Genomic DNA, 22532 nt, shown 5'->3' with positions numbered 1-22532 from the left:
TCAAAAGACCATACCTGACATAATCATGAATATCTCTCCCACCGATCTCTATGAAATGATTTTGAAACATGAACGACTGGAATGTGAAATCAAACAGCAAAACCTCTCCTATCCTTTTACCAAAAGTCTAAATTTTGTGTCTTCACAGATCTTACACACTGTCAGAGAAGATTCTGGCTTTTTCTCCTGCATTGCTATCAACTCTTACGGTGAAGATAAAGGAATCATTCAGCTGATAGTACAAGGTAAGGTTTCTGCTTTGTTGTTGTTGTTTCCATTTGAACTTAATTTTAATATTTAATAATATTCTATTATTTATCTAAATCATCAAAGAGTTTTTTTAAGACAATCCAAGCATGTTATTTATTGTCCTTCTCTCTTCCAACATTTCTCCAAAGATCGTCCTGACCCTCCTGAGGTTGAGATCAGAGAGGTCAAGGACCGAACCATCGCACTTCGCTGGACAATGGGCTTTGATGGCAACAGCCCTATTACAGGATATGACATCAACTATAAAAACAAATCTGGTAAGAGATTTTTTGTAGTCTTAAAAGCAAGATCTGTTGATAGGTACATCGTGTTACTACATAAGAAAACGCTAAGAACACAATTTTTTATTGTATTATTTTATTAAGCATAGTAAACATTCAGCTAGAAGATTTAATCTCTAACATGTGATTGAAGGCTAATAGTTATATATATATATATATATATATATATATATATATATATATATATATATATATATATATATATATTACACTTGCAAGAAAAAGTATGTGAACCACTTGCAGAATCTGTGAAAATGTGAAAAATTTTAACAAAATAAGAGATCACACAAAATGCATGTTTTTTTTATATTTAGTACTGTCCTGAGTAAGATATCTTACATAAAAGATGTTTACATATAATCCATAAGACAAAAAAAATGCTGAATTTATTAAAATAACCCCATTCATAAGTATGTGAAGCATTGATTCTCAGTACTGTGTGTGGTTTCCTGATGATCCACGACTGGTTTTGTGTTTTGTGATGGTTGTTCATGAGTCTCTTGTTTGTCCTGAGCAGTTAAACTGAGCTCTGTTCTTCAGATTCTTCAGTTTTCAAGCATTTTTTGCATATTTGAACCCTTTCCAGCAGTGACTGAATGATTTTGAGATTCATCTTTTCACACTGAGGACAAATGAGGGACTCAAACTCAACTATTAAAAAAGGTTCAAACATTCACTGATGCTCCAGAAGGAAACACGATGCATTAAGAGTCGGGGGTGAAAACTTTTGAACAAGAAGATGATGTTCAAGTTTTTCTTATTATATTTAAATATCATTGTTTTTCATTTAGTACTGCCCTTCGGAACCAACAGAAGATACTTGCATGTTTCCCGACAGAAAAATTAAGTAAAATTTACCTTGATATTTGAATTCAAAAGTTTTCACCCCCCGACTCTTAATGCATCGTGTTTCCTTCTGGAGCATCAGTGAATGTTTGAACCTTTTTTAATAGTTGTGTTTGAGTCCCTCATTTGTCCTCAGTGTGAAAAGATGGATCTCAAAATCATACAGTCACTGCTGGAAATGGTTCAAATATGCAAAAAATGCTTGAAAACTGATGAATCTGCAGGATCTGGAGGATTTTTCTGAAGAACAGAGCTCAGTTTAACTGCTCAGGACAAACAAGAGACTTATGAACAACCATCACAAAACACACAAACAGTCGTGGATCATCAGGTAACCACACACAGTATTGAGAATCAATGCTTCACACACTTATGAATGGGGTAATTTTAATAAATTCAGCTATTGTTTTGTCTTGTGAACTAAATGCAAATATCTTTTATGTAAAATATCTTACTCAGGACAGTACTAAACAAAAATATATTTTTTCACATTTTCACAGATTCTGCAAGTGGTTCACATACTTTGTCTTGCAACTGTATACATATATATATATAATATGTATGCATGTATATATCCAGGGCCTAAAACTAACTTTTTGCCACACCTGCCAATGGCCGGTGACTTAAGAAAATTTACTGGCCAAAACTATTTTTTACCAGCCATGAAACAAAAGCAGGCGTTTACGACACCAATATTTTAGGTACTAGTGAAAATTCACAATCCACTATTCCAATTTTCAAAACCATGACTAAAACTACTAGCTTAACTAATATACTTTTAATAACCTACATTTTCAAAGACAAGTAAACAGGCAGTAATAAAATAAGAACAAATAATCAAATTACAAGGAATAGTACAAAATAAATATAATACAACAGAGATACAAATTAAATAAACAGTGCTTTTAAGGCAGGTCTAACATCAGTTTTCAGGCAAAGAAATTTAATGAAGTAGTCTAATCAAAATAAATAACTCTGCATAATCTTCATATCCTTTTAAAAGTTCAAGAGCACTGAGTGATTTTTTTTTTCCTTTGTTGTTTGGTTAACATTGAAGACACAGATAGCAGCAGGATTATTAGGATGCTGTCACTTTAAGAGTGTGAAAGTTTTGTGTGCGTACACATCCAAAGCGCTCACAGTTGCGCCTCTCAGACAGCGTGCAAATAATAAAATGAATTCTCTTTCATGTCTCCTTGCACCTAAACGGACAAATTCACTCAAATGTATCTCATAATTGTGAGTATCCAGGTAAACAGTTGGTTATGGCCAAAGTAAGCATTAAATAAAGAACGCACGTGTATCAGTATATTGGATCTGTGCGTTAAAAGTGTCTTAAAGTGACAGCAGCTTAATATTCCTGCTGCTGTCTGTTTTAATGTTAATCAAACTACAAAAGACAAAGAGAAAATCACTCCCTGCTCTCCACTGAATAATGAGCATAACAAGCACTTTTTGTAGCTTTAATAAGGATTAACCTTTATTTAATTTGTATTGTGAAGATTATATATTTTACATTTGATTACTTTGATTCAATTTCTGTACCTGAAAAACCTGAAAGCAGATTTCTGAATCAGAAATCGAGAATCGGAATCAAATCGAATCAGGACATCTGAATCGATAATAATGATCCAATCATAGACTCAAGCATTTGCATATTTAAATAGAGAAAATAGAGACTTTTTTCTTTTTTTTTGGCCGGGCAGTAAGTGTTGCTAGAATGTGATATTGACCAATCAGCATCTCAGACTTTAATAAAATGGATTGATTGAGTTATTAAATTTGACTGGATGAGTAATATTAACGTTGGCTGAATTCTGTGTGCCAATCATTCATAGAATGATCTTTGATCATTACGTTGCTTGGCAACTATAAATAGCCTACAGTTAGGCTAATGAACTAATCACTTAAGAAGTAGACACATGGAAGAATTGCTAATTGTGATTGTCATTATGAATAAACAGAATAATTTTTTTGATTGTCTTAAGCTGTGGTGAAATGACTGTACCCTGGCCTCTTGTGGTTTACTGCATTATCACACACTCTGTATTTCTCTGCACTCCTTGAAGCTTCCTGGGCCTCATCTCAGATGACCAAAGACGTCTCCCCTCAGCTGAATCAGGCCACCATCATTGAACTCCACCCCGCTTCCACCTACAACATCCGCATGTTTGCCAAAAACCAGATCGGAGAAAGCCGACCAAGCAACGAGCTGACCATCACCACAGATGAAGCCCGTGAGTATTCCTACAACTGAACATGATGTGAGCCTATGTGAGTTTTTCTGTTGTACATTGTGTTATCTGTGCCGCCACCTAGTGGCTCAGTCCATTATTTTCTCTGTCTGACCTGCATGTGATCAATCCAGCACCTGATGGCGCTCCTCAAGACGTGCAGCTGGAAGCAATCTCATCCCAAAGCATCAAAGTCACGTGGAAGGTACTACTGAGGAACTACTCACCCATGACAGAAAATGAATCTGCATGCTATCCCGCATGAATAGTGTGCAAAATTAGAATTTGTGCTGGCTAGTGGCTGCATCATAGTACATTTCAGAGAAATATTTAGTGTTCAAGCTCTATTGAAAGCAGCGACATAATGGTGATTATCAGAGAAAACCGTTTTGACACATGTCAATGACACATTTACAATGGAAGTAAATCAGACCAGCAGATCTAAAAGGTCATATTTTGTTAAAACACACAAGTTCTTCACTAAAAAAATACAGTTATTTTAGCTGTAACATTTTCTAAACAATCCTTTTAGATGTGTGACTACATTTCAGGTGGATAAACGTATGGTTGTGTGTTACCAAAGTAATTTAGTTTTTTGAATTTGTATTGTGTTTCGTTTTTTACGGAGACCCTAATGCCTGCTACAGCCTGCGTGATTTAGGCAATCCTATAAGATCATTACAAATCACACTGTACGACATGGATCTAATAAACTTGGGTAAGACATGTATGTAGACTGTATGATGATGACACCTATTGAATCGTAAGCTACGACGCAAGTTAGTATAGAAGAAAAAAACGTCATCAGTATGCGCTCGTGGTACACAAATAGAGCAAGATGAATTGCACTTTGGCAATTGTGGGTTTTATGTAAGCAGAAAAAAAGAGGAAGTGAAAGAAGAGAATATGGACGCGGTCATAGCCAGTGTTGGGGTAACGCTTTACAAGTAACGCGAGTTATGTAATCAGATTACTTTATTCAAGTAACTAGTAAAGTAACAGCTTTTGGTGTGAAAAGGCCTTTACATTTGCCAAAAATCTAACTTTTTTGTTATTCAAAAACAAACAAACAAGCAAGCCCAGCCCAGATGAAAAAAGTAATGCAAAAGTAATGTAACGCATTACTTTTCATAAAAAGTAACCAAGTAACGCAATTAGTTACTTTTTTAAGGGGGTAACGCAATATTGTAATGCATTGCTTTTGAAAGTATTTTTCCCCAACACTGGTCATGCTAGGGAAAAAAAGCCAACTTGGCATGCCAATTTTGCAAATGCAGCTTAAGGTAAGTAGTTTTAAGTTCTAGTGCCATGTCATGTTGATCAAAATACCATTTCATGTTACATTTTTATTGGCTAGTCAGTAGACGTAGGTCGTAGCAGCAAACACATGATCATGCAAAATTTGTGACACTGTCAGAAAATGATCACAGGACCACCGTTTAGGTTCCACAACTACAGAAATCGCCACGTTTGGTCATCTTTTGTCTGGGACAGCCCAAAATCGTACAATGTGTACCGGGCATAAGGCCGGGGTGTCCAAACACTGTCCTGCAGAGTTTAGCTACAACTTGTCTCAACACACCTGCCTATAAGATTCTAGTATTTCTAGTAAGAGCTTGATTAGCTGTTCAGGTGTGTTTAATTAGGGTTGGAGCTGAGCTCTGCAGGACAGTGAGCAGGATTGGGAACATGGGTCGGTTGCACCATGTTAATAAGTTGGGTGTAAGCTCTACGCTGGACTTAGTGCACACACTGTGAACACACACCCGGAGCAACGGCCATACAGTTTGTACATACTCAAAATTACATAGAGAAGTACTTAGTTTTGCGAATTGGAATGTACTCATTTTTTGCCCAGAAACTGCCTTTCTGGTAATACAGTATCTATTCTATTGTATCTTTCCAGCCCCCCCTCAAACACTTGCAGAATGGTTTGATCCGAAGCTACCAAGTGTGTTATCGAGAGTTTGGGACAGGGGGCAGCCCCCAGTACAACACCATCAATGTAGACACCACGGGGGACATCGAAACCCTCACTCTGGATAACCTGAAGAAGTACACACAGTATGAGGTGCGGGTGCAAGCGGCCAATCGGGCAGGAATGGGTCCCACCTCAGAGGAAATCACCATCACCACGCTAGAGGATGGTTAGACACTTTGTGATTATCACCTTTGTTACATTTTATGGAAGCTTGTTTTCGCCACGGAATAATAATAATACAAATATAATTGTGACTTATTATCTTGCAATTCTGACTTCTTTTCTCAAAATTATGAGATATAAACTTGCAACAAAAAAAGCAAATAATTAGTTTATTTAGCAAGGATGCATTAAATTGATCAAAAGTGACAGCAGGCATTCACAATGTTACAAAAGATTTCTATTTCAATTGTGAGTTATAAAGTATTGAAGAGGATTAGGGCCAAGCAATAATAAAAAAATAAAACCATCTTGAGATTAAAGTTGTTAAATTTCGAGAAAAAAGTCGAAATAAAATGTTGAGAATAAACTCATTAAATTATGAGAAAATAGTCATTAAATTACGAGAACAAATTCGTTAAATTAATAACTTTTTCTCGTAATTTAATTACTTTTTTCTTGTAATTTAACAACTTTTTTTCTCGTAATTTAAGGACTTTTTTCTCGTAATTTAACGACTTTTTTCTCTTAATTTAACTATTTTTTTCTCGTAATTTAATGAATTTATTCTCGTAATTTAATGACTTTTTTCTCGTAATTTAACAACTTTTTTCTTGTAGATTAATTACTTTTTTCTCGTAATTTAATGACTTTTTTCTCATAATTTAATTACTTTTTTCTCGTAATTTAACTACTTTTTGCTCATATTTTAACGACTTTTTTTCTCGTAATTTAATGACTTTTTTCTTGTAATTTAATGACTTTATTCTCAACATTTTTCTCGACTTTTTTCTCGTAATTTAACGACTTTTTTCTTGTAATTTAACAACTTTTTTCTCGTAATTTAACGGCTTTTTCTCGTAATTTAATGTAATTTTTCTCGTAATTTAACGACTTTTTTCTCGTAATTTAACGACTTTTTTTCTTGTAATTTAATGACTTTTTTTCTCGTAATTTAACAATTTTTTTCTTGTAATTTAATGACTTTTTTTCTCATAATTTAACGACTTTTTTCTTGTAATTTAATTACTTTATTCTCAACATTTTATCTCGACTTTTTTCTAGTAATTTAACGACTTTTTTCTCGTAATTTAATGACTTTTTTCTCGTAATTTAATGGCTTTTTTCTTGTAATTTAATTACTTTTTTCTCGTAATTTAACGACTTTTTTCTCGTAATTTAATGACTTTTTTCTTGTAATTTAATGACTTTTTTCTCGTAATTTAACTACTTTTTTTCTCGTAATTTAATGACTTTTTTCTCATAATTTAATTACTTTTTTCTTGTAATTTAACAACTTTTTCTCGTAATTTAATGACTTTTTTCTCGTAATTTAACGAAAAGTCGTAATCTAATGACTTTTTTTGTAATTTAATGACTTTATTCTCAACATTTTATCTCGACTTTTTTCTCGTAATTTAATGACTTTTTTCTCGTAATTTAACAACTTTTTTCTCGTAATTTAATCACCTTTTTCTCATAATTTAACGACTTTTTTTCTCGTAATTTACTTACTTTTTTCTTTTAATTTAATGACTTTATTCTCAACATTTTATCTCGACTTTTTTCTCGAAATTTAACAACTTTAATCTCGAGATGGTTTTATTTTTTTATTATTGCTTGGCCCTAATCCTCTTCCGTAATAAAGTCCTATTATTTCTCAGAATTGTGAGTTTATAACTCATGCAATTCTGGGGAAAAAAGTCAGAATTGTGAGATAAAAAGTCATAATTACCTTTTTTATTTTTCATTCAGTGGCGGAAACAAGTTTCCATAGCATTTACATACTTTCTGTTTTCTGGTCCTGTAGATTTACATTGAAGATTAATTCATTGTATCATTTATAAGTTATTAATTAATTAATTAATATCTTTTTATCTGTAGGATACAGTAATGCACGAACATTGTTTGTGATTACATGATAGCTTACATCACGTATATCAGCTAAAGGCCCCGATATACTCACAGTAAAGTTCTTGTTTGTTCTTTGCTTGATTTACTTGAATTGAAGAACTAACTGGTGTGACATCATTTTGAGCAAAATCAGACCAAAACAATGTTCGTTTGGAATTTGTTTCTAGAGTTTAATAAGAATAAACCTGGTGTCCTCCATGATTCCTGTCCTTTCTGACAACAAAGCATTTGAATGTGACAAGCTCGTAGTTATGACTTCATAAGTGGGAAGTTTCTGAAATTTCTGATAGCACATGAAATCAGCATATGGTGTTTACTTGCCAGAGCGAGCTTTTCCAAAGCCTGCTTTGGTTGGAAATGACATCACACCAGTTTGTTCTTCGCACTTTTTCGATTTTAAGCATATCGGGGTTTTAACACTGTCTGTTCTGTTTACCCACCACAGTGCCCAGTCGCCCACCAGAGAACGTTGTGACCACAGCCACCACCCCCGAGACCATCTCCCTGTCCTGGTCTGCTCTGCCCAAAGAAGCCCTGAACGGCATGCTGCTTGGATATCGTGTCATCTACTGGGCCAATCTACCTGATGGAGGTCAGGCAGACGTTCATACACTTATGCATAAATATGCAGCACACAGATATGTCAACCCCCAGTTCTTCAGGTGTTTTCTTAGATGAAGGGAGAATTTAGTTTTTATTGTTTTAGGTTGCAGATGCCTTAGTTTAAGCCAACTGGAGGATGATCCTTCAGATATCATTCAAATATGATGATTTGGTGATCAAGAAACATTATTATCAACACTGAAAACTATTTTTGCTGCTTAAACTGTGATTCATTACTACCATTCAAAAGTTTGGGGTAAGATTTAAAAAAAAAAAAAGGCAAATAATTATTTTATTTCAGCAAGGATGAATTCATTTTGTTGAAATTGACAGTATAATGTTACAAAAGATTTCTATTTCTAATAACAGCTGTTGTTTTAGACTTTCTATTCATCAAAGAATCCTGAAAAAAAAAAATGTTTCCACAAAAAATATCAAGCTGTTTCCAACATTGATAATAAAAACAACCATTATTAATTTAGCACCAATAATAATTAAGCAGCAAATCATCATATTAGAATGATTTCTGAAGGATCATGTGACACTGAAGACTGGAGTAATGATGACGAAAACTCAGCTTTGATCACAGGAATAAATTAAAGTTTAAAATATATTAAAATAGAAAACATTTCTTTCCAATTTAATAATATTTCACAGTATTACTGTTTTTTTTTTTTTTGTGTGTGTGTTTTTTTTAATAATATTACAAGTTATTACCATAATCATAAACACTGTTTTGGTAGTTTTACCTTTTGCTGCACTTCTTCTAGTTATTTAACTATAGCGGCTAATGAATCTGAAGTCTGAATTGACAGAAAACAGCTTACTTCTGCATTGCAACATAAGGTTGATTCTCTTTTTTTTAATGACTTAATGAAAATTACTATAGTAAAACATATGGGACACACAATTTCAGTTCAATTGCATTTATACCTCAGACCACCAGAGGGCATAGTGTCTCTGTTGTTTTGGGGACAGAAAGTGAAGGAACAGAGGGCAGTGGACACAGAAACCGGGTGGGACATATACTTTACAATCTGCTTTTATCTGTGATTTACAAAGGCAGAAAGCCATTTACTGGATGAAGGTTTTGTACCGGTCCCAAGAATGTGGCTATATGCATAAACCATACCACTCATATTGTTTATGTAGTATGTACTGCATACTATGGACAGTACACAAATTCACTGTATACATGAAATACGTGGATGGCCGATGAGCTCAGCAAAATAAAAATAAACAAACATTAAAATGAGCTAAAACAACTAAAAATCAAGAGATTTCTTTTCTGAATTCATCCCCTCAACATTGTTTTCTTTGAGTATCCAGCTTTCCCACTGTCTTGTAAAACCTGTAAATATGAGCTAGCAAAGAGTAAAAAGTTTCTAGACCTGGAAAATTCATGTAAATTAATAAAATCTAACAGATAATCTAAATCAAACACAATTTTTATAATCAATACTAGTTATTCTGAGCCGTGATTTTATAGGGTAGAAATTTAGTAAAATATATCCTTATCCTTAATCCATATCCAGTAAATCAAGATCGACTGAAAAAGAACACATAAATTCATTGGTTAAAAAGAGTGGAAATCATGAAATTTAATTTACAATTTACAATAATTTCCAGTATTGTTGTGGACAATGTGGGCCTCAGAGTCAAAAAGGTTGAGAACCACTTGCCAAAATGTCTAGTATACAGCAAATCACACCACATGGGATACTGTACAGCATCCCATAATGCAAAGTGATCATAATGTGATTTGAAACATCTATTTTTGATTCATTATTTGATCAGACACTAGCCTGATTGCAACCGGTTCCTCAGACAGTTCCTTTGAAGGGAGCTTTTTTTTTTTTAATTTAGATAAAATCTAGATTAAATTTTAGGTTTTAGTTTCAGAAAATGCCACCTTCTTCAAACTTCTTTTGAAACCATGATGAATGTCCATATCAGAGCACACACAGCAGAGAGAGCAGTGGTCGTTTTCCAGGCTGCACTGCAGAGCCATTAATAATTGAACTACAATAAGATATTGATGCACAGAATCAAGGGTAAAAATCAAAAGGGATGTTGGCACACGCAGCAGTCTGTAATGTGTGGTATATTGTAGTATTATACAGGACACAGTGACCTATGACTATGCAAAAATGCAATTAATAAATGTATAACATTTTCAGATAACCCTGACATGATATATGGCACATGCCAAAATATAGATTTTCTTAGGTTTTTACTGAATGAATTTAGCATTGTGGGGTTCTTTCTTTCTCAGCTATGACTTAATTCCTCTTATATTGTGGCCTTGGAAGGTATCGGTAAGTCTGAGCACAGTTTGAGACACTGTTGAAGTCCTTGAAACTCTAAAAGAGACACAAGTGAGATTATGAGATGTTCCTCAGGGAGGAAACATTGAGAAGCAGGTCATCTACTGTAAGCATATACCTGTAAGTCTCAATTTGCTCTCCATTTAATTGCATTTCAATCTAGGAAAAACGATTAAATGTCAATTGTGATCCCCTCCCCTCCAGATCAGTTAACAGTTTGTGTGTGTGTGTGTGTGTGTGTGTGTGTGTGTGTGTGTGTGTGTGTGTGTGTGTGTGTGTGTGTGTGTGTGTGTGTGTGTGTGTGTGTGTGTGTGTGTGTGTGTGTGTGTGTGTGTGTTGCAGAGCTGGGAGAGATCAGGAACATCACAACCACCAAGCCTTCACTAGAGCTGGAACGGCTGGAGAAATACACCAACTACAGTATCCAGGTCCTGGCCTTCACTCGAGCCGGAGACGGAGTCCGTAGCGAGCAGATCTACACGCGCACCAAAGAGGACGGTGAGACTCCCTCCAGTTGCACACACTTGCATTCTTTTACATAGGTTATGTGTGCCATTTTTATTAAAGGTGCCATAGAATGCTTTTTCACATGATGTAATATAAGTCTAAGGTGTCCCCTGAATGTGTCTGTTAAGTTTCAGCTTAAAATACCCCATATATATTTTTTTTATTCAGTTTTTTAACTGCCTATTTTGGGGCATCATTAAATATGCACCGATTCAGGCTGCAGCCCCTTTAAATGCTCGCGCTCCCCGCCCCCGAGCTCGCGACTCTATAATACACTGCATAAACAAAGTTCACACAGCTAATATAACCCTCAAATGGATCTGACAAAGTGTTCGTCATGCAGCATGTCTAATCGCGTAAGTAAAGTATTTATTTGGATGTTTATATTTGATTCTGAATGAGTTTGATGGTGCTCTGTGGCTAAAGCTAACATTACACACTGTTGGAGAGATTTATAAAGAATGAAGTTGTGTTTATGAATTATACAGACTGCAAGTGTTTAATAATGAAAATAACGTCTTGTCTCCGTGAATACAGTAATAAACGATGTTAACTTTAACCACATTTAACAGTACATTAACAACATGCTAACGAAACATTTACATTTACATTTACATTTTACATTTACGCATGTGGCAGACGCCTTTATCCAAAGCGACTTACATTGCATTACACTATACATTTGTATCTGAGTATGTGCAATCCCTGGGATCGAACCCATGACATTGGCATTGCTAGTGCCACGCTCTAACCACTGAGCTACAGGAAATTAGAAAGACAATTTAGAAATATCACTAAAAATATCATGTTATCATGGATCATGTCAGTTATTATTGCTCCATCTGCCATTTTTCACTATTGTTCTTGCTTGCTTACCTAGTCTGATGATTCAGCTGTGCACAGATCCAGACGTTAATACTGGCTGCCCTTGTGTAATGCCTTGAACATGAGCTGGCATATGCAAATATTGGGGGCGTACATATTAATGATCCCGACTGTTACGTAACAGTCAGTGTTATGTTGAGATTCGCCTGTTCGTCGGAGGTCTTTTAAACAAATGAGATTTATAAAAGAAGGAGGAAACAATGGAGTTTGAGACTCACTGTATGTCATTTCCATGTACTGAACTCTTGTTATTCAACTATGCCGAGGTAAATTCAATTTTCAATTCTAGGGCACCTTTAAGTTAAAAATACTTCCCTGTTTCAGTTTAATCTACAGAAACAATAGAAAAGGCAATGTCCCTCTAGCCAGTTTTCAGCCGTAAACTTAATCTAACAACTTCAAGTCCCTGCTGACAACATTCGCCAGATTTGAGATGATTGTTCAGTCACTGATCTAAACGCAAAGCACATGTTGTTATCCATGGTAATTCTATACCCATCAAAGGGGTTTTCTGCAGTTTTAATACACTTAACACTTTTTTTTTCTCACTTAAGTTGCGAATGGATGTGTGCTTTCTATGACATACCCTGGTAAAACAAATTCACATCCCACTTTAAATTCACTGCATAAAAATCACATGCTATTTCATTGTATTATAGTTATCTACTTTGTGCTCTTGCTCTTATTTTGGCAATCAGTGACTGGCAAATGTCAAAGGCAGTAGTTTAGCTTGTCACCACTCTTCCATTCTTGATTGAAAAGTGAAACAGAACTGAAATTTCTATGGAAGCTTGTTTCTGCCAATAAATTAAAAAATAAAAAAGGTAACCGCAACTTTTTATCTCACAATTCTGACTTTATATCTCAGAATTCAGATTTTTTTTTCTCAGAATTGTGAGATTGCAAGTTGCACAGTTGCAAGTTATAAAGTCAGAATTTCGAGATATAAAGTCAGAATTGCGAGTTATAAAGTCGGAATTGCGAGTTATAAAGTCACAATTGTGAGTTATAAAGTCTGAATTGCATGATATAAACTCGCATTTATATTTAATAAAGTCAGAATTGCGAGATATAAACTCACAATTGGTTGTCTGGCTATCACCAGACCAAGCTCAATTTAAAATTGAACATTGGTCTGGGGAGTCTGTATGTATTTTCTACTGCACAAGAGGCATGATCAACGAGCATTATTCATGCAATTGGATAGTCCTTCAACCAATCAGATCAACGATTCAGGTGACGTACTTTTCAGAGCGACGCAAAAACTCCAGACAGGTTTATTTCGTATTGGTTTGTAGCATTGATCAGCGGTTTGAAGAAGCAGCAATGGTATCGAGCAATTTTTGCAGGTTGTGCAAAAAAAACATAAAAGTGATTATTAGTGGTATTAACACCCACTCGAGCAATTTCTTTGCTAAACTAAAGAAGTCATTCAGCATCGTCGAGAGGTTAAAAGGAATTGGATTGACGGTCGTGTTTGCGGTCACTTCTCTATCGTCATCGTGTTATACCCGCCAATAGCGAGCAAGGTGGATAAGCCAGTCTGTGATTGATTCCCGCAAAAGTGTAACAGAAGCAGTAGAAATGAATGTACGGGTTTTCAGACTGAGTTGGCAAAATCAAATCGCTGGCAGATCAGGCTGGGTTTACCCAGTCTACACAATTGGGAGTTATAAAGTCAGAATTGTAAGAGATTAATTGAGTTTATATTGCAATCCTGATAAAAATTCTGATAAAATTCTGATCTGATTCTGATTCTGATCCCAATTCTGATAAAAAAACCTTTTTTATTTTTTATTTCATGGTGGAAACAAGCTTCCATAGATTTCAGCACAAGCCTTCAGCAGGAGCGACAGTCCTGACCAAAATGAAGCTGTTTTGAGTTGACTAGTGGGATGACTCCTTAAGTAAGCCATTTTAAGGTTGACTTCTTTGCACAGACAACCCAATAGCAAAACCAAAAAGAAAGGGGTGATTGGGGAAACCATGTGACACACCTCAACATTACATGCAGTCAGAAGCTATAGGTCACTTGCTTTGCAGCATTTCTAGAGCTTCTCCTCAATGAATGATGATATTTCTCTTGCTGAAACCAGTTCCTGGCCCTCCGGCTGGAGTTAAGGCAGCTGCTTCCACAAGCTCGGTGGTGTTTGTTTCCTGGCTGCCTCCATTCAAGCTCAACGGAATCATCCGGAAATACACTGTTTTCTGTTCCAACCCTTACCCCACGGTGAGTGTAAGCTGTGGCTCTGTGTGACTCTGCACAGCTCCACACAGCCACACAAAAATTCATGATTTACCAAACAATATTTTAATTCTCAGGAAGGCAGTGTTTCCCAATCCTGTTCCTGGTGGCACCCCCATAAGTTCATATTTTGGATGTTTCCCTTATCTGACCTATCTATTTCAGGTCTTGGAGACTCTACTAATGAGCTGATGAATTTATTTAGATGTGTTTGAAGAGTTTTGAAAATGTGTAGTGCTGAGGTACCTCTAGAAACAGGGTTGGGAAATACTAGACCGGGGGGGTCTCCAGGACTGGGGGTGAACTCCAGTCCTGGAGAGCCTCAGTCCTGCAGAGTTTAGCTCCAACCCTAATGAAAACTCACCTGCCTGTAGCTTTCTAGCAACCCTTCAGACCTTGATAAGCTTGTTCGGTTGTGTTTGATTATTGTTGGAGCCGACCTCTGCAGGACTGTGGCTCTCCAGGAGCGATGTTATATCCGCTTGTTAAGTTGTCATGAAAGGAATACTGTTTCCGGGTCCAAGCCTCCACTCCACTCCAAGTGAGAATACTATCTATAAGCACTATTTAATCATATTGCACATTTAAGGTAAGCTTTTATAAACTCATGGTGTATCTCTGGGCTCACGACATCCCGGGTACCAATATTTTAACAATCCATAAAAGATGAATCACTGTCATGTGAGATTTAGGTATGGAGATAAAGGTTAGGATTGTGATTTTTCGGTAATACAACTTGAGTGTGTATATTAGTTAAATTTGTTGTTTGACTTAACGAGAGGATAGCACCTACAAAAAGTCCATAGGTATAGGATACCTGAATGACCTAGTAGTGTAAACAGTGTACATCATTGTATGCCAAGGCTTGATAACCCAATCCGTAGCTTTCTTGTAATCCTGAGACCTTGATTGGCCTGTTCATGTGTGTTTGATTGTGGTTGAAGCTAAACTCTCCAGGAATGTGGATCTCGTGGGCCAGAGTTGTCCACCCCTGCGGTCTGCAGTAAGCGGTACATTTGTATTCCATTCTAGAGAAGAACCAGGTAATCAAGGTCTTTAGCATCACTACAAACTTGCAGGCAGGTATCTTGGAGAAGAACTCCAAAGAAAAGTGGCTCTCCAGGAGTAGGATTGGACACTCGTGCCCTAAATGTGAAAACAATGAAAGAGCGTTTTTTTGTTTGTTGTTATAAACCTTTTCATCGGGTGCCATTACAGGTGATCAGTGAGTTCGAGGCTGCTCCTGATGTTTACTTCCGTCGTTTGACCAACCTGAACCAGAACTGGCAGTACAGCATCTGGGTGGTTGCAGTCACTGCGGCAGGTCGTGGGAATGCCAGTGAAATTATCACCGTAGAGCCCCAAGCTAAAGGTATGAAAGACTGGCGCATGGCAATCAATCACACTCTCTGTAACTTTATACCAATGCAGCCACATAGAGTGCTACAGTGATGACGTTTTGTTGTAAGCCAACCCGAAAGTTCACATCACCCTGGTTCCCTCGACAAAAAACCCAAGAGGATTTTTTTCCATTGGCTTTTGGATTATTGCAGAAAATAAGCTCTATGACCAACAAAAGCTTATGAATCTTACATGTGTTGTTCATCATGATAGTCATCACAAACAACTTTTATGAATTTTGAAAACTAACTACAATTGCCAGCTAAACTTAGGCTATAAACGAACTATACCACGGTCGCATGACTTCAACAAAAGTGCGATTATGAACTCAATGAGGCTCTGAAAGTGGACTAGTGAGTAGATGAGTTTGCCTGTTTGGCGTCCCCAACAAGAAGTTTAATATCCCCAACAAACTATGAAATCCCATTTAGCCTCTTGTTAGCCACCACCTAATTTAAGACAAGTAAAGAGGTCTTAAAACTTTCAGTCAGAGGTTACGCTTCCGCCATAAGTCAACTTGGGTACGGATGTTTGCCGGAAACTGGTTATTATAGTTTATAAAGATTTAAATTTGGATATTTGTCTTACAAAATCCATTGCTTCACCTCAGAAGGCCTTAATTAACCCCCTGGAGACTTTTATGATGGATGGATGTGCTTTTTTGGGCTTCAAAATCATGAGTGCCATTCACTCCCATTATAAAGCTTGGAAGAGCCAGGATATATTTTAATATAAGTCTTGAATGTGTTTGACTGAAAGAAGATAGTCATATACACCTAGGATGGCTTGAGGGTGAGTAAATCTACCCAAACACTGGGTTGTTACGTCTGACCCAGGAGCTGGGTAACGCAAAAACTACCCAAACACTGGGTTGTTACGTCTGACCCAGGAGCTGGGTAACACAAAAAATACCCAAACACTGGGTTGTTACGTCTGACCCAGGATCTGGGTAACGCAAAAAATACCCAAACACTGGGTTGTTACATCTGACCCAGGATCTGGGTAACGCAAAAAACTACCCAAACACTGGGTTGTTACGTCTGACCCAGAAGCTGGGTAACACAAAATCTAATTTTTGGGTGAACTATCCCTTTAACCACAGACATTATTTCAGGCATTTTACCAAAAGCCCATTCAAACAACCCATTAACTTCCGGACGATGGCACTGGAGGTGATAAAATGCGAACTTGTTTCTGAGTTTTTGGCCACTAAAAAAATACATCATCCTTGCAGCACTCTATTGTAGCATTAACAGGAGCAAAATGACACAGAAGAGTGTGAGGGTTTGAATCTGACGTTGTAACGGCATTGTTTGTTTCTCAAGCCCCTGCTCGAATCCTGACGTTCAGTGGCACTGTGACTACCCCTTGGATGAGGGACATTGTCCTTCCATGCAAAGCAGTCGGAGACCCTCCTCCAACCATCAAGTGGCTGAAGGGAAAGTATGTTTGATTTTTCTATATTCTTTACATTTAAATAGGGAACATACTTCATCTCCAGTCTTTGTTTTAGCCAGACAAAACACTCTTGCACTTGCTTATGATGTAATGTATAATAATGAAGTCATTTTGTAAATCTTAATTTTTTTCTAAAGATTTTTGGGAAAATATAACATTTTTTGTAAATTCATTTTTACAAATAATGTCTGAATGATTAGATCTTTATTATTTGCTGTTTTCCTACAGTAATGGTACACCTGCTCCAGTATCAATCGATGGTCGTCGCAGCGCTCACAGCAATGGCAGCTTTGTTATTCGTACCGTCAAAGCAGAGGATTCTGGGTACTACAGATGTGTTGCCAGCAATAACTGGGGTTCAGATGAGATCATGCTAAATCTTCAGGTCCAAGGTGTGTTCGTGATCAAATAATCATAATATTCTCTGCAGAAAGAGCTTTTTTGTGTATTGTTTTTTGAATTGAGTTTGTGCCTTGAAATTTTTTTAGCAAGTCAATGCAAAAAAAAAGTAAGAAATGCTACTAACAGACTTAACTAGGAACACCATACCACATTATTCACACTCAGTATTGTTGTACAATGTAAAAATAAATCTGTGAAAAAGAAAGGTAAAAAAAAATTGATGTAGCCAATAAACAGTGAAAGTCACAGTGAAATTTTGTGGGCAAAAAAGGTCCATCGTCAATAGTCTAGTCATGTATGTGCACAGCTCTCGCAGAAGTTACTTTCCAACCAAGCATCTTTCTGTTGGCCAACGCTTTAAATTTGCATGAAATCTGCATGTGAAAATGTTTTGAAATTCCAGATTTCTATTGAAATGTCTGGTTTCAACCGCAAACATTTGGCGAACAATAGTAAATGTGACCACAAGTTTAGTGGCTGAGAAATTACACCAATTTTTGTGTGTTTACTCTCAAAATATTTCAGTACCTCCGGACCAACCACGCCTCACAGTGACCAAAACCACAACCACCTCCATCACGCTGTTTTGGATCCCTGGAGACAATGGAGGAAGCTCCATCAGAGGTTAGACTGCACTAATATGTGTATTTTGATGAACATTGCATAGTACAGTAGTTCAATTTACAGTGCAAGTAAAAGTAAATGAATAAAGTTCTGTGGTTTGTTTGTCAAAATGAGCACAAGTACTGAGCATGAAGGTGGTGCGGTGTTTCTCTGTTCAGGCTACATTCTGCAGTACTCTGAGGATAACAGTGAAGAGTGGGGCAGTTTCTCCATCAGCCCCAGTGAGCGGTCTTACCGTTTGGAGAATCTGAAGTGCGGTACTTGGTACAAATTTACTCTGACTGCACAAAATGCAGTAGGTCCTGGACGCATCAGTGAAATCATTGAGGCTAAAACCCATGGGAAAGGTACAAATCTGTCTTTTATGTTGTGTTCATAGTTAATTACGGCAAACTCTAGTGGCTAAAGTGCATGACTGATCACTGAACGGTAACTGAATGCTTATTCAAAGCAGGCCATGAGCAATTGTGCCCTTGAGAAAAGCACACAAACAACCCTTGAAATAAAGCCAACAGCTTAGAATAGTTTACATCACTGTGTTCACATACGTCATATTGAAACAAGTTGGCAGGCCATGCTGAAGTAGGGTTGTCCAAAGTACAGACTTCAGTACCAAGTCGGTACTGAAATTTTAAAGATGTGACGATACCAGCATTTCCCCCTAGCATTTTGAGCACTTTTGAGAGGATTCATAATCACCTCTGATTGTGTTCATGTGCTCAACAGATGTGTCTGTGATGTTGTAAATAGACATCAGTGACGTTCTTCGAGCGCTTTGAAAGCAGGCATCTCTCAGCGGATCCCTTATATATCCGCTGAGAGATGCCTGCTTTCAAACGTTCCTGTGTGTATCTGTGTAAGTGCTGAAGGACTTCAAAGATGTCTATTTACAACATGTTTTTGAATTGTTGATCAGTGTAGCCAATCACAGACATATCTGTTGAGTGCATGAACACAATTGCCAATCAGAGGTGTTTAAGAATCGGCTCAGCGTTATTCACCTATAATTTCACTTTAGATTAAACTCCCTGCCAAATGACTACTCAGGACAAAAATTTTATTCGATTTCAGTTCTTAAAAGTTTGACAGTTTTCTCTAACATCAGAATTAATCTTCTCCACATTATCAGAACCACAGTTTGCCAAAGACCATGAGCTTTTCTCAAGTATCAACTCTACCCGTGTGGAGCTCAACCTCATTGGCTGGAACAACGGCGGCTGTCCGATCGACTCCTTCACACTGGAATATCGGCCCGTGGACACTATGAAATGGACCATGATAAAGCGAGATTCCCTCATCAAGAGCCATGTTCTGAACGACCTACAGGAGGCCACCTGGTACGAGCTCCAAATGAGAGTGGGCAACAGTGCAGGAACAGCAGAGAAGAAGGTGCTGTTCGCTACTCTAAACGTGGATGGCAGTGAGTACTAGAGCTTATATTACCACACGGGGTCAAAATCAGTGATGTTTCATTTCAGTGTTTGGAAGCAGTTGCTTAAACCACTTAACCAGTTAGGTGTCCTCATTGTCTAAGCAGCATTTTTGTTGGCAATGCTCATTTACCAGTCAGACCAACTTTCATATACTCAGTCTTCTTTCTCCAGGCACAATTGCTCCATTGCCAAAGACTGTGGACCCCAGTCAGGAGAACATACACGGCAATGAAGGACTAAAGATGATGGTCACAATCATATGCATTCTGGTGGCAATCTCCATGGTCTTCATTGTTCTTCTGGTATTGAGGAGGAGGAGAAGAGAGCAGAGACTCAAGAGATTACGAGGTGTGTGGACTCGTACCATATCTTGCAAACAGAACATCATAGATACTTCAAAAAGTTCTTCATATAATCAATGTTTTGCAATTCATATCTTCCTAATTTCTCTTAATTCAACAGATGCAAAGAGCCTAGCAGAGATGCTAATGAGGTAAATAACTATAATATTGGCTTATAAGTCATTAAATTTTGTCATAAAGTAGAGCATGTAATTGTTTTCTGTTGTTTTGACGTGTTTCTCCAGTAAAAATGCACGTACACCAGACACCGTGAACAAACAGCAGCAGACTCTGAGGATGCACATCGATATCCCACGTGCTCAGCTGCTCATTGAGGAGAGAGACACTATGGAGACAATCGGTAAGAGACCATTATGTTATGCTTTTCCTAACAAACACCTAACAACCCAAGTACTTAAACATGCTCACATAACTCACCCTGTACGTTTGTGCTAACGTGTTAGAGAAACAGGTAAATTTAGCTCAAAGGGAATCAATAATTGTATCTATAGGGTTTTTTGAGAGAATCACTGTTTTACAGTTGATTAAATTAGTTTAAAGTGTTGGGAAAGTTACTTTTAAAAGTAATGCATTACAATATTGTCTTACTCCCTAAAAAAGTAACTTAGTGTTAATTAGTTACTTTTTATGAAAAGTAATGTGTTACATTACTTTTGCGTTCATTTTTCTCACCTGGGCTGGGCTTGTCAGTGCAGCCAAATCAGTAATATTGCTGTATATTAAGAAAGACCTTTTAGAGAGTGAAAGAATTAAATATCATGTTTCTGGCAGTTTCTGACCTGAAAGAACTATCAGTCAATTTAACCCTCGCATTGAGTTTTCAATGAGACCGTGAAACTTCTTAATGCACCAGTTCAGCTAGAATTTAGAGGTATTGCTTTGTTTCTTGTGTTGTCAATGGGGGGACCCTTCTGTGGCATAGTTCACTGAAAAGGAAACTCTGATGGTTGACCCTAAAGGGGTTCTGACTACTTAGACATTGTCTTTAGTTCAGGGTGTAAATGTTTTTGAGAGCACAATGAGTGATTAATGGAGCCATGTGGCTTGTTGAGGAGATGAAAAAGCCAATAACATCCACCACTCATGTTTTCATCAGAAAATGTATATTGCATGATGGTCTTCTCTGCTTTCATTTACCTGTTTTCCTCTGTTTTTCAGATGACCGCTCCACAGTTCTATTGACGGATAATGACTTTGGAGAAACGTCTAAACAGAAGTCCTCTACCGTCACCCATACAGTGCATTACCAGTCTCTATCTCAGGCCACTGGACCACTAGTAGACGTGTCTGACGCTAGACCTGGTACAAGTAAGAACTGGTCGGCTTGGTTCTGTTGATGACGTAAACTCTTATAAAGCCACTCATTTGTGTAGATGATTTCATAGTCACAGTCAGTTATAAGTAATGGCATAAACAAACTGTCCAAAAGTAGTCTTTGGCAGATATAAATATGCAAGATCAGAATTTGTGAATCGCAAATCATAAAATATTATGCCAAAGATGCCTGGGTAGAATTCATAGATTCATTTTCAAACGGTTCGTACATCAGTGGTGGACAAAGTACTCAAGTTATTTTAAGTACATACACCCTAATGAGCTATTACTGCAGTGAAACTATAGATACTTATTTTATTTTTGCTCTAACAAAAGTTATAATGTACTTATTTTTAATGTTCTTAAGTCTTAAAGGCAAAAGTACTGATTGATTATGTTTTCAACCCAAGGGCTGGGTAAATATAGGACAACACATGGGTTAATTTAACCCAGCAAATTGGGTTGATTCATTTTCACTACAATACTAGGTCTTTTTTTTTTTTTTTTTTTTTTTTTACTTCATACCTGAATTAATGTTTACAAATTTACTTAAAATACTCCACACAACCACTGGTTTGCATGATAATTCCTTTATTTTCAATTATATTTTACAGTATAGCATATTTTATATAATTTTTTTAATACATATTGCCTACATTTCAGCTCATTTAACAAATATAAAAGTAAAAATTAAGCATTTAGAAGTAATTCAAGTGTAATGGACCAGTCTCTGTTGTTCTGTTTCCACCGTGACGGCACCGGATCTCGTGCTGGAGATGACTCGCGTTCGACGGAGGAACTGCTAACTTTAGACCGCCGCCTGCATTTCAAAAAATGCTGTAACTGACTCCATAACCTGTCCATAAATAATCAGTGTACAGTTCTGAGAACATATTTTAATATCCTAAGTATTTATATTCTGTATACTGTATTTTGGAATAAAATCACAAAATTTTATGCAAGGCATCAGGCATTTCCATCACGCAAAAAGACTGACGCGACACTCGTTTAGGTGAGTCACATCATGCCCCTGTTTGTTGCTTTGCATAAAATGAAATGATATACAGAACAAAAACGTATTTTTACATAAAAAATAAAACGTACACAAACCTGTATTTAAGGATCTGGATAACACGTCTGACCCAGGAGCAGCTGTGTAACGCAAAAACTACCCAAACACTGGGTTGTTACGTCTGACCCAGGAGCTGGGTAATGCAAAAACTACCCAAACACTGGTTTGTTACGTCTGACCCAGGAGCTGGGTAACGTAAAAACTACCCAAACAC

At 36.9% G+C, this 22532-nt stretch overlaps 1 protein-coding gene across 2 annotated transcripts in view; it reads left to right on the top strand.

The window, feature by feature from the left end:
• Positions 1–22532, top strand: part of dscamb (Down syndrome cell adhesion molecule b) — a 278527-nt gene that overhangs the window by 177699 nt on the left and 78296 nt on the right. For both annotated transcript variants that reach the window (XM_067364527.1, XM_067364526.1), the window contains exons 13-30: positions 149–245; positions 399–527; positions 3467–3634; positions 3766–3836; positions 5538–5778; positions 8131–8277; positions 10958–11113; positions 14104–14237; positions 15471–15624; positions 16979–17096; positions 17340–17503; positions 18039–18137; positions 18296–18484; positions 19267–19557; positions 19742–19918; positions 20033–20063; positions 20157–20272; positions 21091–21240. In XM_067364527.1, the coding sequence (XP_067220628.1) occupies positions 149–245; positions 399–527; positions 3467–3634; positions 3766–3836; positions 5538–5778; positions 8131–8277; positions 10958–11113; positions 14104–14237; positions 15471–15624; positions 16979–17096; positions 17340–17503; positions 18039–18137; positions 18296–18484; positions 19267–19557; positions 19742–19918; positions 20033–20063; positions 20157–20272; positions 21091–21240 (2632 nt within the window). The remainder of the gene's footprint in view (positions 1–148; positions 246–398; positions 528–3466; positions 3635–3765; positions 3837–5537; positions 5779–8130; positions 8278–10957; positions 11114–14103; positions 14238–15470; positions 15625–16978; positions 17097–17339; positions 17504–18038; positions 18138–18295; positions 18485–19266; positions 19558–19741; positions 19919–20032; positions 20064–20156; positions 20273–21090; positions 21241–22532) is intronic.

The sequence above is a fragment of the Chanodichthys erythropterus genome, chromosome 17 (genome assembly GCF_024489055.1).
Source record: "Chanodichthys erythropterus isolate Z2021 chromosome 17, ASM2448905v1, whole genome shotgun sequence".
In the NCBI taxonomy this organism is placed as follows: domain Eukaryota; kingdom Metazoa; phylum Chordata; class Actinopteri; order Cypriniformes; family Xenocyprididae; genus Chanodichthys; species Chanodichthys erythropterus.
This window is presented reverse-complemented; position numbering and strand designations above follow the sequence as displayed.